The sequence below is a fragment of the Oryza brachyantha genome, chromosome 6 (assembly GCF_000231095.2).
Source record: "Oryza brachyantha chromosome 6, ObraRS2, whole genome shotgun sequence".
Classification (NCBI taxonomy): domain Eukaryota; kingdom Viridiplantae; phylum Streptophyta; class Magnoliopsida; order Poales; family Poaceae; genus Oryza; species Oryza brachyantha.
Genome location: NC_023168.2, coordinates 20,800,183 through 20,818,562, shown reverse-complemented (window position 1 = coordinate 20,818,562; position 18,380 = coordinate 20,800,183). Strand labels below are relative to the sequence as shown.

Here is an 18,380-nt window from a genome sequence, read left to right as displayed (position 1 = left end):
CGCGGGAAGGCCAGATAATTAATTAGAAATAATCAAGGCTAGTGGGTTTTTTGCTATTTAATAATTAAAAAAAGCTCCCACCTTGGTGAGCTAATTGGATTATCATAATCCATTGTTCAGATTATAATAAGCTATAAAAATAATCTACCTGTTTATAAGCTATATTATAATAATCATAATAATAATCATAAGTTAAAAGAAACAGAGCCATAATAGTCTTAAAACCAAATTATTATCTCATGCCGATCTTCTCGGTGGAAGAAGAGGAAGTTTAGTGCAAAGGGGATCTCGCACTGGTCTTCTCGTTGGAAGGGGAAAATGATACGGTGCGATCAAAAAAAAAAAAAAGGTTAACGAAGCGGTGCCCGCTGGCAGGTTAGGTAATAATTAAAAGTAATTACGGGTAGTTGGTCTTTTGCTATCTAATAATATAAAAAAGCTATTATTGGTGAGCTTATTGGATTATAATAATTCATCATCTAGATTATAATAAGCTATAAAAATAATCTATCAGTTTTTTCAGCTTAATAATAATAAGCTAGATTATAATAATTCTAAGATAAAACAAACATGACCCAAAAACAAAAAATAAATAAAATGACTTTGCTAAATTTGAACGTAGAATCTAGGATCAATGCCTTACCCATTGAGGTACAAATATTTTCTTTAATAAGGTCGAGTGTGATTCTTGTTGAAACAATGGTTTCGAGTAGACAACCGCTAAAAAGAAAAGAAATAGAGCATTTTACTGGTAGCTATGGAAATAATTACTTTAGCTACAATTTTGGATACTCCGGCCATTTCATTAAACATAAAATATGCTCCCAGCGAGGATCAAAAGCACTACCACAATGCTATATGCTGCAACCTACTCAAAGTACCTCTTGGGTAGGCGAACGGTCCGTAATGCGCGCGACGTGGGTAATGCAATGTGAGGGTGTATATGAAATAAATAGGAATCCCACAAGCACAACTGTCTAGGATTCAGTTGCGCACAGAAAAATATATAAAAGCACAAGCTTAGCAAAGTACTTACTTAGCAGCGGAAATATGGTACGTCGACCAAGCTTTTTGAAAAGACCAACCAAACAACAAGCTATTCTCAACATTTATCAAGTCCTCATTTTAATTATAAAACATTGATCATACCATGAGAATAGGAATAACCTTATGACGTATTTTCATTAACCAGGAGTACGACGTATTTGAATACTATATGACTCTGCAGCGTCTGCCCAGCTTTACCCATACGATATCTATAGTTTGCAAGGCTATAAATAACATAACGTAATACTACCCCAATCTCATCTAAGATTCAACTAGCGGGTTAAAAGATTTTATGGCTATTGGCCCCGTCCCAAAGGTGAAGGGGATGTGTCCCAACCCCGTCACAACTTCCACCACTATTGCGCGTCTCAGAGGAACACCAGCTCCTCCTGACCGCTTTGGGCCCACACAGTGCTCTCACTCATACAGTTCTCACAACACTCAGCGGCTAGTGCACACCTAAGGCTAATATTGCCATATACACATATATACTGCAGATCATCAACTCATTGGAGCAGCATACGCTAAGTTCGAATATCTCGATCATGCAGATGGGTAAAATTACATCACTTCACATGGCATAAGAAAGTAATTTTAAAACATCATCTTTACTCAGAGGTAACCTCCATATCACTCCAAATGAGTGATTCATATCAAAGTGTATTTTATATAGCCCGATAGTGTCATCTTGCGACGACGGGCAAAACAAGTATATGTGTATAGGGATTTAGCGGTATTATCCACTACAATATTATTTTGATGAAGTATGCAACTTAACATATACCTAGGTTATCATGGAACATGATATGATGGATTATAGCACCGGCAATAATAGTAAATTAAATACAGGGCAATAACTAATATAACAGGATTATTTGAAAGTAATAATGTGCCAAAATAATTTTACTAGTAAATAATGCATAAAATAACTAAGTGGTTCTCTACTTAGGTTCTCAAGTTGATCAAGGGTGGATTAATGGTTTGCCTTGTAATATGTGGTTTTCTGAGAGCTTCAACGTAGTCGTCTGGGTCCACAGTAGCTCCTGCGGCAACTTGATAGAATTTTCTTCCATACGGTCTTGCGCGCACTCACAAGAACAAACGATAATATAAACTGTAAAACTAAAAGCTATAAATAAACAATAAAATAACAACAAAAGTTAGAGCTAGATAGAGAATAGCTGAATAGGTGATTGAAGTGATTTGGAAGGCTTTTAGACTGATAAAGATCAGAATTGTATATCTAGACGGTGATAATCTAGAGTCAGAGTAGTGTATACTAGAGACTGGAAGTAAGAGCTATCAAGAAATTGCGATATGATTTTATGTGGCTTCGCATAATGCGAGATTGATTTGTGTACCACGTAAACTAGCAATATACCCATGCTAAAACTACGGTGTCATAATATTTTCATTCATACATTATTTGATTTCGTTAGTTAAAATAATTTTACCAAAATAGGTCTAATTGCAACTTAATTCAATTCAACTCATATATCAAACATACATGTGCTAAAGACGGCAACGAGTTGGAAGATAAGCGAGAGACAGAGGCAGCAAAGTGGAAGATGACGACTTAGAGCATCTACAAGAGAATGGCTAAATTTTGACTTTCCAAATCAAAATTTAGCCATTTATTTTAGTTTTAGCAATTCAAATTCTTAGAGCATCTCCAAGAGACTATCCATCCCCACTCTCTAAATTCTGACAAGGGGAGGATGACAAGAGGGTCCCACCCACGTGAGACCCATGGATAGCAGTATTGCTAGTGGGGGAATGAGTTGCTAGATTTGGCTATTAATGACTCAAGTTTAGCCACTCAAATGGTATGGCAAGTCAAATAGCTACTTTCTTGGAGGACATTTTTTTGTGCAAAATTACTAAATTTAAGTATGGCAAGTGAGATGACCATTCTCTTAGAGATGCTCTAAATGAACTCAACTTCAAGTCGGTTCGTCGGTGGCGAGGTTACGCGTTCGACGATTCGTCGACAGCCCCCCACCCGCCATTTTCTAGAATGGTGGACTGAATTTCGAATATTACTCTATTGATATATCACTTATACGATACAAAAATATAACCACAAGAAAATAATTTTGTATACGGATATTATAATATTAATTTTGTGTCATAAATATATGTCCTAACATGGTAATATTTGGTTAAACTTTTAGCCTAACGAAATAAAATACCTCTAATATTTTTAATAGATGGATTACAATTATTTTCTAATGACTAAAGTATCCCTGGGATGAAAACTTCCAAAATTTGGACAAAATTTTTTGAAACTATGTCTTCAACATAATATTTTGAAATTATTGAAACAGATGTGTCGTCTGCTACAACAATTTTTCTTTAAAATCATACTGTAGCTAAAATAAATGAATAGAAAAAAGGGATGTGTCGTCCGCTACAACAATTTTTCTTCAGAAACATACTGTAGCAGGAAAGGAAAAAAAAGAAAAAAAGATAGATGCCTCGGCTGGGAAAAAAAGGAAAGGAAAAAAAAGGAAAGAAAAAAAAAGAAAAAAAGAAAGATGCTGGAAAAAAGAAAGGAAAAAATGAAAAAAAAACAAATGTGTCGGCTGGAAAAAAAGATAGATGCTGGAAAAAAAAGGAAAGGAATAAAAAAAATAAAAAAAGATATATTTATAATAACCTTATATATGTATGTGCCGTACGGACGTGCCCTTTCGTACCTTCCTGCATCTGCATGCAGCTTCTTCGTCCTCATGCATGCTTTCTACGGTTGTCGTTGGTTTGAGTACGTGATGAGTGTGATCACTGATCACTCGTGTTTAGCTAGTTCGAGCAGCATTGCTAGCTGATCGCGATGGCGTGCATCGAGGGAGGGAGGGAGGAGGAGGGCGGCCGGCGCAGAAGGTTGGGAGGACCGGATGGAGAGGGAGACGAATGCAGCTGCTCCCCGGTGAGCCTCTCTCTTCGTGCTGTACTGCTGTGCGGCGACCGCTTCGAGGCCGCGCGGCTGTTCCGCTCCGGCGGCCTGTCGGTGTCTCCATGGCCTCCTGCGCCGTCGGCGACCATCGCCAGGGTCGACGCCTGGCCTCGTGGCGCCCTCGTCTTTGTCTTCGAGATACCCGGCTTCTTCGAGGCCTAATTAATTGCTTCGCTTTCTTCTTCGCCTCGATGCTTCCAGGCGAAGACGAAGCCGGCCGGCGACCATAGCCTTCGTGCCGTGCCTGGGCAAGCGTTCATGCTCTGGCGCTGAAGAGCGATCTTCGAGCGATCGGGCTCGCCCCTATCCGGCCAAGAACGAGCGTCTCATTAGGCCAATTAGGCCACTTACAATGAATATCTATAAGCTATTTATAAGATGTACTGTACAATTTTTTAAATTTTTTAATAGAAGAGAGATAAAAATTATCTCTTAATCAAAAGATAGTCTCTTACATATATTTTAATGTCAAGTGAAAATAACTTGTAGGGTCATATATACTATGAGTTATTTGTTAAGAGCTAGATCATTAGAAAAATTATTTTTTTAAATGCTTCAAGATAGTATGCTATCTTTATTGTTGGAGGTGGCCTTAGTATTTGCATATCTTGACTCCTGTAAAGATCACTAGTGGTGGTGGCCGGCGGCAGAAAAGCCACCGCCACCATCTTCACTCGCTGACATATGGGCCACCATTGTTAATCGTCTCTAGCTAACATGTGGGTCTGCTATTGTCGGTCGGATCACCCCCCGGCCGCTCCCTTTCCCGCTGCCATCACTTCTCCCCCGTCGCGTGCCCCAGCCGCCTCCCAACCGCCCACCGCTCCTTCCCCGCCGGCGGCGATGGCGATGGACATGGAGTGGCGGCTGGCGGAGCTGATCGAGCAGTTCTCGGTGCAAGCGGCCGCGCTCTCCTCGTCGGCGCCTTAGCTGGCAATGATTGTGCTCGAGGCAACATCCCACCCGGCGCTCTTCGCCTTCTCCAAGCTCCTCTCCCTCCCGACCCTCTCCAAGGTAAGGCGTGCCCGCTCCTCCCCCTTCCCCCACCGGCATGCGCCCGCATGCATTTACGGTTAGGGTTTGGGTTTGGACGTTTGCCACGTCACCTTTTCGCCCTCCTAGAGGGCGGCAGGAGGTTAGTTTTGTGATTTTTTAAAATATAAAATTAAATTTGTAAATTATTTAATAAATAAAATTCAAAATTCAAAAAATTCGGAGGAAGTATAGCATTTATTGGGCTTGGGCGATGGGCCTGTTTAAGGCCCATTCCGAACCCATATAGGAGAAGGAGATGGGGCCCTGCTATATATACGAGAGGAGCGTTCCCCTCGGTCGCCGACCTCGCGATTCCCAAATCCGGTCGCCATGTTCGTCCCCAGCACCCCACCCGCCGCCGCCGGCAACCATCAGCATCACGTGATGCCGCCGCCGCCACACGGCATCTACCCTCTCCGTGATTACTGGCTGCGGCCCTCACCCGGCGATTACACTGAATACTGGGTGCTGGGGTTCCAATCGGATCACAGCGCAGGATCTTCCACCCCCACCCGCACCGTTGGTGGATCGTCCCCTGGCGACGTCTCGGCGACCCCCGTTCTCGATCTCTCGGCAATCCCTCGTACGCGGGCCGGCGCTGACGCCTCAGCTGCCCGATACGGTCGCATGCACCGCCGCCGTGCCCGTGACGAGATTGGCGGCAGGCCCCACTTCCGCTCGCCCCCGCCGCTGCAGCCGTCACCCAAGCGGTCTCGCCGGTCGGAAGATGACCCCAAGGAGTCCCCGCCGCTGCAGCCGTCACCCGACAAGTCTTGCTGCGAGAGCCCTCTTCAAAGATTTGATAGCCCAATGTAGGTAACATCCTTTTTTAGGTTTAATTAAACTCCTATGCGTTTCTAACTTGACAAATTTCGACATAGGACACTGAAGAAATGAGAATGGTTTTAAATAAAACTAAAATTTCAATTCTTAAATAAAAGAATCCGGCGAGTCTTTCGAATAATAGTGAGAACCCCCACGTGTTGTTGTGGAACTTCTCTATGAGGGATCGATGTAGTGATTCATTTTTAGGTGATTGAGCTTGGTCATTGTAAAGGAAGAAGGTTAACATTCGTCACATCCATAGTCCCATGCTAATAAACTTAGCTCGGTTATATGCAAAGCATATAAACTAAATTAGTTAGAGAATTAATGAAAAAATCATAGCCGTACGAAGACTGATTAGGTTGGATGAATATATGGCATGTTGTTAGGAGGGGGAGGGGGGTTGACTAATCAGTGATTGATTTCAATGTATAAGCACTCTTTCTACTAGTGCAATCCAGTGATAAAAACTTGTTAATGAGGTGGCTTTGCACATATATCACTCTATAGGAGTTAATTCCCCTTAGTGGGTGTCAACTACATAGAAAGAATGGATATTCATATAATAGATTACTAGATTGAAATAGTAGTAGAATTCAATTTCCTTTTTTTCACCACCATTTGCAGTAGGACATCCTAAAAAGTGTTTTATGTATGCTACTTTTATTGCGTTTGTCAATCACTTTTTAGGTTTATACTGACACAAATTCTTGAAATAGGAAATTTTATGCTTCATATGAGATCAATGACTTGCCTAATTCAAATGTGGAACTGGATCCTTCATACAAGTCATTGGTCAATGATTTCATGGATGCGATGGAAAATAATTGCCATGAAAGTGAGGACTTGGAGGATGATCCAGCAAAGCGTCAAGAAATGTATCAAGAGCAAACGAAACGTTTTGCTGAATTGGCTCTGAGGCGTTACAACAGCAACAAGAACAATAAGGTTATTACTTTTCTTCTTTTCTTCATTTCAATAAGTTTATGATTTATGCATTTTAAATGAATTTTAAAATGAAAATAATATCAAATAAAGTACTCCCTCCATTCTTTTGTAAATGATGTTGGTAATGAACTAACTAGCGTCGTTTACAAGAAAACAAAGGTTGCAATAAACTACGGTGTTGAGCAAGCATTTGCTGTTATAAACTCATTATTAATAGCTTATCTTGACAAAAGGTTTTTATCACAAAGGTTTAATTAATTGAATAGTGGCGTATAGGTGGAATCAGTCCTTTCCTGTAGAGGAATGGATTTTCTATTAGAGAACATTAAATATTTAATAAATTTTCAGAGTTTTAGGAGTTTATTCTTAGTTTTAGGCATGATTGTTAAGTTGGTAAAGCTAATCAGCCCCACCTTATATCAAAATAGCCTAGGTTTAAGGCGAGGAAACTCCTTATGACCCAAATGGGTAATACCCTCTCCGTCCCACAACAAATCAATTTTTCAGTTTTTACATATAATATTTGACTTTCGTCTTATTAAAAAAATTACAATTAATATTTTTGTTTTTATTAGAAATTTTTAAAAATTACTCGAAATTTTTTTAAATAAGACGGATGTTCAAATACTCGACACAGAAACCGAAAGGTTGCCTTTCTTTAAGGACAGGGGAGTAGCGGTTAGAGAGGGACTCTAAAAAGTTGCCATCATAACGAAGAACAACCCACGAGACCAGCGTACCTGATAGCCCACAAAGCTCAATAGCTGCTAGGCTAGCGCATAGAGTCTTCATATTGGACGGATGGCATCTGCTAGGGGATCCTCTCCTCATGCTAAACACTGCCTCAACTCCCCCACTTGTCCTAGGACTTAGAATGGGTCCGGCATAGAGGAGGGGGAACATAGCAGAGTGCATAGAGAAGAAATGCAATAAGTTCTATTAAGGTTGCACTTTCGCATATACCAACTAATATTTTCTGATTTTTTCCAATTGTCTATTGTTTCTGCTAATTTTTTTTTTCAATATGATATTAGTATATGAGATTATTCTCATTTCTTACAATGTTCAGGTTAAATACTCTCTGGTGGAGGCCATCAAGTCAAATGGAATTTTTGAGGGCACTAAAATATATGCCCATGTCAATTTATCTGTCGTAGCTAAAAATGGCCCACAAAAAAATGGCCCAAAGGTACTTGCATTTGCAGAGCTGCAACTTGTTGGAGATCGTCCCAATGCGATGGCTCTCACTTCGTTTCATTTGCTTGACGAGAAGAAGCAACTAGGTAAGTATATTGTTTTATTCTTACCTGTTAGATCTTCTAATTGATAAATTACTCAGATGGTATCTAACCATTAGTTTCATAGCTGGCCATCGTCATCTGGCTCAAAACTCTTTTGGGACTGGAGATACGGACATGAATCATTGCTATGCCTGTACTGATGTGATCAAGCATCCTGATGGAGCACGGTATAAGGCAGGCCATTTTGTTGCCATGTCATATTACTATGAAGATTAGGTAATGATATAAAAATGCAATTATACCGTATCTTTTAATTAGTAAGCATATAATTTGAATATTGTTGCTCAAAGTATCCCTGTATGCAGGAGTGTGAAAACTTGAGAGGTTGAAGGCCGATAATCGTGCGTTCCAGGATGATGAATCTGATTACAGCCACCTCTGCCGACATGTTTTATTTGTTTGTTAGTTAGGTAGACTTGACAGTCCTCCATCAGTGTATTAATGTACTCCAATAAAATTTCCTTCGGCTCATTGTGTCATTCCTTATCTAAATTCACTAAGAAAATTTACTAAATTTTAGTGTTAACTAGCACTAGCACTAGATAGCCACAATTTTGATCATCATGAGTACGACAAACAGGATCAGATCAGAAGGCCTATTATGATGTCAATTTCAAAGCCAAGAAAGGAAGTTGGACCAGTCAGCCAGCCATTTTCTTTAAAGATAGAATGAACCTGATAGAGTAACCATCTGCAATGAGTTGTAAATACCCAGGTAATATTAGAATACTTAAAGGGTGGCGGGCTGGGCGTGTCCACGTCAGCGTTTTTCCTGTTCCTAGAACAGTGCCCCGTTAGTTACTGCTGTCACCCCGTTAGTTATCAACAGAGAGTACATGTACGTATATATTGGTTTCTCTAATTGAGTACCAGTTAGACATCTATCCCTGTTCATACTATGAACAGATTGGCTTGAATCTAGCTATGTTTTGGAAACCTCTATTTGCAATATGTGTGTCCGTACATTATTACTAATGCTTGAGTATTAAGCTGATAAAGTTCCTGACCAGAGCTTGCTGCGTTTCAAAAAGTCAGTTGTGATTTTCCGCTGTAGAAAGGAGGATCGTGACCTTGTTCAATCAGTTTTGGAGTCTGTACATAACGAATATACGGACAGAGCAAATGTATATCCTCCTAAAATAGGGCCTGTTTGGTTCACAGAATTCTTTTTTCAAAAATATCACATCAAATCATCTAACTAATTACACAGCTAGAGAGAAAATCATAGACGAATTTTTTAAGACCACACACGAACTAGACTTTCATCGGCTCTACGCTATAGATTAGTTGTGCCCAGGCCACTAGTATGTATAACACATGGAGGGGCAGTTCCGTGTATCTTCAAATTTAGTTAGAAAATATCCATATTACTATTCATGGTATCAATTAAATCGTAAATTACTTTTGGCTCATTTTACTCTATAAACTATTGAAAATAGTTCACTTTACTCCTTATTGATATATTTTTCTTACTCTCCGTACAGTTATATTTTGAGCTGAATTTTATTAAAACCAACACAATTATCGAGGTTCAATAATATTTTAATTTAAGATTGTTTACTTAAACTTTAAAATATTGATGTTTAAATCAACTCATGCCTACTAAAGTGGGGTAATAATGCGTGCAATATTACTTGCTTCCTCATGTTTGAAGAAGATTCTGAATGCAGGTAAGACAGATAACTGCGCTTTCTGCACAGGAATATTCCATCCACCAGACGATTTCGTCGGCTTCATGTCTCCTGATCATCCAGTCTAGAGGTGAGCAAGGCCTACTAAGACCAAGGATTTCCATGGAGCGCAATATTAATGAATGTTAGCAAATGATTTAAAAATGCAACTATACACATCTTTTGACTGGGGCAGGCGTGTTGAGGTTGAAGACATGATATCCTGTGTGTGAATGTACTCACAAGATGCATCTGATTACATCCATCTTTGGCTACACGCTATGTTTACCTGATATTTATGTATTTATGTTAATGGCATTGTTTGTTCATATACTAATGTACTCTAATGAACTAATAATCAAGTTCAACAATTAGATGTTTGCAATTTGGGACAAGTTTAATTCTGTAAAATAGTTCAAATTTCAGCCAAAAGTTGTTTAAATTTAATTTTTTTACAGGGTGGCCCAAGGATGCAAATTGCAAATGGACGAATGGTCAAACGATCTGTCGCGAAACTATTTGGCGCCCCACTCAGCGCGTTCTGCTTTTTACTGAAATTTTGACTGATTCGGTTACCGACGGATGGGCCATGTTGGATCAGGAAAGCTAATCCCCAACAAAGATACTCATCCTCCAATTAGGATGCAACAACTCATAAAAAAAATGTTTCACAGTGCACGTGGCTTTAACCGGTCTTACTATATTTTCATGTTAGCCCCTATGCATTTTATATTTCAGTCATCATATTTTTCTATTTTATAGAAGTCCAAATCCCTACTTAATGGTATTCTCTCTTCCCTCATGATGCCACGTTATCTCAATTGTTTTTAGCCTTAGAATGATACATCAAGTGTATAAATTAGGCCACATCATCTTAATTATTTTTAGCCTTAAGATGGTACATCAAGGGTATAAATTAAACCATATCATCTTAATTATTTTTAGCCTTAGGATGGTACATTAAGGGTGTAAATTGCATCTCTTCACATTATTTTTATTGTTTTTAGCCTTTGGATAATTCATCAAGAGTGTAAATTGCATTTCTTCTCTCAAAAGACACACCATACATCCTAACCATTTATAACCTATGGATAATTGATAAAGGCACAAAAATATATAAACATATGAAAAAAATCATATAGTAGGTAAGAATTTTTCTTATTAGAATTCATATATATATATATATATATTATATTATCCCACGGTTGTCTCGCAACAACATGCGGGGTATCTATCCATATCCATATCCATCTAGTATAGTATATCTATATCTATACTATTATAAAAAGCGGTAACGATCCTGCCTGAAATTTTCGTCCGTCGCTGCCTAGGGCGCGCGTGGGCCTCCAACAGCTCACGCACCGCAGCCCTCCCCGCCCGTTGCCTCGCACTAACCCACTCCCCACCCGCCGCCGTCACGAGCTCCCCTCCCCTCCGGTCGTCTCACACCGCACCACTCCCCGACCGTCGCCTCGGCCTTCTCAGCCACCTGTGCGCCAAGCCGAGCCGGCGAGCCTGCGTGGGTCTCGCTACAGGGCCGCCTCGGCTGTGCCGGGGCTCCCTTCGGATGAGGCGGTGGCTTGGGAGTTATTCAGCCCGCTCCACCGCGTGTTCCTGGTCGTGACTGTTGCGGCTGCCTCCTCCCGTTTTCTTTCTCCTCTGTTCTGTTCTTTCTTATGTTTTTTTTTCTCTTTTCCTTATTTTATTTTATTTTATTTGGTTTAGTTTAGTAAGCTATGTGAGGAAGAACTCTGATCGAGATTAGTTTAATATGGTCCCAAGAGAGTTCTGAATCAGCTTGTGTATACATACAGTAGCATCATTTAGAGCATAACAGGCAGGGTTGGGAGCGAGCGAGTGGGTCCTGGGAAGCCAGCAACCACTTTTGTAGTGTTAAACGCATCTGGAGAATTGGTTGATGCGGGTTCTATCAGTGTTAGATCTCAAGGTGTTGCCGAGCAGCAGCGAGTTTTAAAGTTTATGACTGATCAACAGCCTCATGTCGTATCTGTAGGATCATCTGTTGATTGATTTATCGATATTTAGGAAAGGATATAACCACCGTAATCCTATCCGTAATCCATCTCTAACTCTGAAATTCGTAACCCTTATGGGCCGTAACTGCGATCGGTGGTTACGGGTCAGAATCGGATTAAGAAAAGCCCCCGAGGCCCACCAGTGCTATATAAAAGAAGAGGAGCCCACGGGGACGCTTGTGTCGCTTATTGTCTAAACCAGAAATTCGAAATCAAGCTCTCCCGATCAGAGAAGCGCTGGAAGGGTCGGAGATTCAAATCAGATCACCGGCGACCTAATCTTGCTGGAGACGAAGGAAAGAAGACGGAATTGAAGAAAAGAAAAGAAGGGAATCAGATGGCTTCATCTGCAGGTTTATTTAGTTTTCCGCATTTGAATTAATCGGTGATCATGTGCTGATTAGGGTTTAAATTCGTAATCTATTGTTTATGATTGAATTGAATTATCTAACATCATCAAACTATAATTGTAGGCAACTCAAGGTAACATTTATGAGGTATTATTTTATTCTGTTCATTTTGCAATTTCTTTTTCCAAATCAGGTTATAAGTTTCTAATTAGGGCCCAGCAGAATGTGTTGTTTTAACCTTTTTATTTTAGTTGGTTGCTATGTCACTAGGAGCAACATTCATGGCCATCTGCAGAGAATTTTGTCAGCCTATGCTATAAATAGAACACCGCTTAAGCTCGCCTTAGTATTGAATGTTATCTCTTGAGTAGGTGTGAGCAGAAAAAAGCCGAACCGATAATACTGGGACCGAGACTCTGAAATTCAGTCATCAATTCGGTCTTAGATACTGAAGGACCGAATTTTGTTCAGTCATTTCGGTCATGTCTACATCTATCTTGATGTGTATTCTTTGATGCTTATCTAGCATCACCGTATGTGTGTGTTCTTTTGTTGCTCCCAATCTTAATTTACTAATTTTAATTGTGCTAATATTTTTAGTTATGGTGGTTGATTTCCACTGTACGTTCGTGATGAACTGATTAAGTACATAAATATATTAGAACGATGGAGCTCTAATTTTCACAACCCTATCCTACGCATGCAACCCAATATGAGTCTTTATTAGGGCGTGCAACTTTTTTTTTTTGATTTTTGTTCTACAAAATCGTTGAATATTTCTATGGTTTCTTTCCATATATGAAACCTCTCGCTGATTTTAATTCATGACCAGTACCGAACTTTTTGGGTCAAATTTTCTTAACAGTTTCTAATATATATATTATATCTATGAACCTAACCTTTTACATGGTAAGTCATATTGTATATATGGTGCATTATGTTTCAACGACCTATTTATTAACATGGATGGATTTTTGCGAGTGGGGTACGAGAGTATTATGGAGGTTTTTCCCGTTGCAACTCACGGGCCTGAGACTTTCCTTAAAAGAATAAGAGATTGGTACTAAATCTACCCCTTTCCTCTCTCCATCACTTTCCCTCTTTTCTTCGGCATAACCGACCAACCATTCCTGCCCCCTTTCCCTCCCGGATCAAATTGAGGCGTTGAGGGAGGGGGCCATCATGCAGCTCATGGGGTTTGTTAGCGATCGATCGTGAGAACTTGGGAGAGGCGATCGTAAGAAGACGATACAGAATTCTCAGGCCCGACAAGACCGCCGCCCTCTGCCAAGCTAGTTCCTTCTTTATATTGGTACGCACGCATGCACACGTAGCTCGGTATCATTCTGGTCCTTGTTGCTTCCTTGCTCCCGCTTCAGCTTGATGATTCTTCCCCTCTCCTTGAAAATTGGCTTGCTTGTCCCCAAGCCAATGCATACAGAAATCTGGCTTGAAAATCCCTCATGTCCTCCCAGGTGGCCGGCATCCTCCGCTGGGCAACCTGTCCATTGCATTAACAATTGCGTAACAGGGTGGTTACCTTTCTTTGTTAGTCATTGATCAAGTATATGTTGTGGAGATTGGAGGTGTCCTGCTGCTTGAGGTAGCTGGCTTTGGACAGAAGGATGGAAACCTCGAGCTGAGACACATGTATGACAGGATGAATTAATGGATAAAGAAGGAAGATCTAACAGGTAGGCCACTGAACCCACTTTACCAATGACTTGATAGGGACAAAAATATTTGAAGACCAGCTTGTGATTTGCACATTTTGCAACTGATGTCTGAATATAGGGCTGAAGTTTGAGATAAACCTAGTCTCCAACAGCAAACTCTCTAAAACTGCGATTCTTGTCAGCATAAGCTTTCATCTGCTGCTGAGCCCGATTATGATGTTGCTGGAGTAAACCCTGCATGAATTTCCTTTCTTGGAGCCATGTGGTTAAATCTAGTACAGCACAATCAACAGAACTGATACCAAAGTGAGTACGTGTATGCCCATATAGAACTTCAAATGGTGATTTGTTCAGGGCAGAATGATAGGAACAGCTGTACCAGAATTCTGCAAGGTATAGCCAAGCTGACCATTTGGAAGGAGTTGCATGAACAAAACATCGTAAGAAAATTTCCAAACATTGGTTGTCACGTTTGGTAAGATGAGCTCAGATGCAGTTTGGTACCAGCAGCTGAAAATAAGTGCTCCCAAAATTGACTGGTGAAAACTTTATCTCGATCAGAAATGATAATCTTTGGTAATCCATGAAGTTTGGATATGTGCTTCATAAAATTCCCCAGCTACCTTACTAGCGGTCTATGTATGGATGGGAAAGAGGTATGAAGTGGGCATATTTAGAAAATTTATCAACCACCACCATTACGCAATTGAAATGGCCAGAAGTTGGAAGCCCTTCGGTAAAGTCCATGGAAATCACCTGCCAAGTACCCTCTGGAATTGGTAAAGGTTGTAGCAAACCATGATATCTGGATCTATCAGGCTTGCCTTGTATGCAAACTTGGCATTCTTGGAGTTTGTTCTTGATTGTTTGCTTCATCCTCAGCCATGCGAAAAGAGCTTTGATCCTTTTATAAGTGACAGGAAGCCTTGAGTGTCCCCCTAATAGATTATGATGCATTTCAGTAATGATAGTATCTTGTAATACGGGATTGGAACCAATCCAGATCTTGTCCTTGTATTTGAGAAGACCATTACTAAGAGAAGTGGCGGACTCCGGTGCATTTTACTGTTAGTACAATTTAATCCATACCATTGATCTATTTTTATCTAACGACTGTGATTAAATTATACTACCAACAATATTAGGTGTAGTAGAAATTTGAAGGGGTAATATCGTCCTTTTTATTGTGATCTTTATTGCAAAAAAATAAAATTACAAAATACTGCTAATCAAATAATTAATAAAATATAAAAATACCCTTTTTCTACTGGTAGTATAATAATATAAGTAAAATGCACCGGAGAGTTGCTCCTAAGAGAAAAGGGTGGTGAGCTGTTTGGATGAATGGTTAGCACTGCCACCAACTTGGAAGCTTGGGAACCAGTCTGATACCCTTTTGTTACATCCTCTAGCCACAGGGGTAGAACGTCAGATATGGCTAAAAGTGTTCCAGTGGCTTCTTGGTTGTCACTTTCTGAATGATCTCTATGAGATAGTGCATCATCTGCAGCATTGGTGGATCCCTTTCTGTAGTAGATTTTATACTGGAGACCCAATAGCTTGGTGAATGCCTCCTGTTGCCGTGGTGTGTGGAGTCTCTGGTCTGAAAGATGTACCAGACTATGGTGATCAGTCAGAATGGTGAATTGTCCATGTTGGAGATAGGATCTCCAGTGATCCACAACCAGTAGTATTGCCAAGCACTCCTTCTCATAAGTGGATAAACCCCTGGTTCTAGGACCTAGAGCTTTGCTTACATATGCTACAAGGTGTTTTTCTTGTGTCAATACAGCTCCTATGCCCATCTCACTAGCATCAGTTTCCACTATGAATTCCTTTGAAAAATCTGGCAGGGCTAATACTGGGGCTGAAACTCCTGCGCCCTGACCATGAGTTGCTGAAGGATGACCAGCGAGCACCAGGAGCTGGTGTTGTCGCGGGTGTCACCGCGGGAGGAGCACGACCGTCCCCACCCAAACCATCACCCCCACCACCACTCTTCTCACTCCGGCGACGACGCCTGGAGCGTCCGTCCTAGCCCTTGAGCGGCAGGTAGCAGGTTGAGGTTGGGATGCCTCGCCTTCCCCAGGATGTGGACCTCGTGATCGAAGTCGTCGCGGGACTGGACTGTCGATCGATCGTGAGCTTCTTGATCGATGGCGACCACCCTGCCCTCCTCGCTCGCCCACGGACACCGTCCTGAGTGCGCGTGGATGCTCAGCAGTGCGTCGGCACCCCCGATTGATGAAGTCCTCGGATTCCCTGCCCCGAACGTCACCATCTTCCCGGTGGCGAGCTTCTTGGACTTGGGCCGCGTTCGGCGTTGCCTGTAAGTTAACTAAGCCTCCCTCGTTTTCCACGTGTACGCTTCTTGAACTGCTAAACGGTGTATTTTCTACAAAAAAATTCTGTAGGAAAGTTGTTTTAAAAAATCATATTAATTTACTTTATATTTTTTTAATAATTAATAATTAATTAATTATATACTAATCTTTTACAACATTTTTCGTGCCATCTTATAAGTTAACTATCCCCGTATCCGAACGGGGCCTTGGTCGAGCTGGACACGACACTCTCTAGCTCTTTCTCCGACAACACGTCACTCGACCTCCGCTGCACCGAAAATGTTGCCCCCAGCCTGCACTCCTTTTAACATGTGGGCCCACCATGCGCCATATAAGCAAAATAGGGTTCCAAGCTGCCTTGCACATCTATTTTGCATGGTTTTTAGTATATACTAGAAAAGGTCGAGCAGCCTTTGCCGCGCGTAATTATAAATGGACCAATTTAGGTTTGTTAAGATTGTAATCATAAATATATAATTAATGTTGCTATGGATTTTTTTAATGAAACCATTTTAAATTAAGCTTTATGTATTTTTAGAGTGTATGATTGTAACTATTGGGTGCATAAATAAAAATCTATGCCATCTATTTAGCTATTTATTGGAATCTGGGAAGTTGATGCACTAAAATTTAAATATATAGTAGTCAACAATAATGTTTGCAAGATTATTTCATAATTTGGTAGAAATATAGAGGTTGTCTTACCAAATAATCACATGTTTTGGCATGTCTAACGCGTTGGCAGGGTGCTTTATGGGCCGGCCCATTTATTTGGCGTCTATGCAATCTAATCAGACGACTGCCAACTTAGTTATTTAGTCATTACAACCACATGTGCTTTTTTAGTGCTTCAATCAATATATGCAATTTAACGTTGGATGTACTTGCGTGTGCACGATTTTTTTACGTGAATTAGTTTATAAATATTAAATTGTTTTAAAATTTAGAAACTCCATTTTCTAAAAAAAAATGAAACAAATGCTACCTTTGTGGGAAGAAAGATGACCCCATCCTTTCACCTCTTAGAAGCATAAGTGAAATTGTTTATTAGCAATTTAAAATAATTTATAGTTAAAAATTTTATATACGTGTTTTTAGCGATATAAAAGTAAAGGATAAGAAATAATCTACGATGAGAAACCCTAATTCAACTGTAAATTTAAGTTTAAATTTTAGCTTGTAAGTGAAATAATTTTGGTTGGGGGTAAGCTCTATAGGTATTCAAGCGCTGATTACCATGAAATCTATCATTTTAATGGTTACTAACTTACGGTTCTTAGGCTGCGTTCGGCACCCTGGATAATTTATGTAACTCCTCTCGTTTTTCGTGTGCATGCTTTCTGAATTGCTAACCGGTGTATGTTTTGCAAAAAAATTCTATAGAAAAGTTATTTAAAAATTCATATTAATCTATGTTATATTTTTTTAATAATTAATAATTAACTAATCAGGTACTAATCTATTACTACGTTTTTCGTGTTAGATAACTAACCCAATTGCCCTCCCAACCGAACGCGACCTTAGAAAGGGACTAAAATAAAATCTTTTGACCTAACTTAACTATTTACCAAACTACTTTTATAAATATTTTTATTTTGAGACGAATGAAGAACCTTAAAATCTATATTTTTCTTTGAATTACATGAAAATTAGAAATTTATCTACTATATTTTTTCTAAACTTTTTTTTTTGAAAAACAAGGGGGGGAGGGTCCCCACCTATATTTTTTGTCAACTAAAAATTGTAATCCGAAACTTTCATGATCCTGGTGTAAAAACGTGAGCTATAATTTAGGAGTGATGCTTGCCTAATTTTCGAGCATTATGACCGCAGGAGTTTTCTTCACAAAGATGTTTAATCGTCCAGCTCATCAAATCAAGACAGAAAAGTTAGAGAGACAATTGCTGCAGTTGATACTCAGATCGTTCATGTTAGCATCTATTCGATTTGCAGTAATGTCGGATTGCTGGATGTATCTTGTGTGCAAAAACATTTTTTTTCTTTTCCCTGATACGTTTGCAGTTGCTCTGCTTGTCAATTGGGGTATAAAATTTCACCAATCTACCAAAAAGGTGACGGCGCTAATTGAAACGTCACCAATATATGCCTGAAGAAATCATCTTTACTATTCAGTATCAGAAATAATACATATCATATCACATTACCAACGTCATGTTTAATGTGATTGTGA

General features: G+C 39.9%; 1 protein-coding gene across 1 annotated transcript; it reads left to right on the top strand.

Annotated features, from left to right (window-relative positions):
• The first annotated feature begins 5,351 nt into the window (after positions 1 to 5,351).
• LOC102706018 lies at positions 5,352 to 9,111 on the top strand. The gene is made up of 5 exons (XM_006657245.3): positions 5,352 to 5,850; positions 6,583 to 6,811; positions 7,881 to 8,094; positions 8,177 to 8,328; positions 8,418 to 9,111. The coding sequence occupies exons 1-4, from the start codon at positions 5,369 to 5,371 to the stop codon at positions 8,326 to 8,328; spliced, it is 1,077 nt and encodes a 358-aa protein (XP_006657308.3). The 5' UTR covers positions 5,352 to 5,368; the 3' UTR covers positions 8,418 to 9,111.
• The last annotated feature ends 9,269 nt before the right edge of the window (positions 9,112 to 18,380 follow it).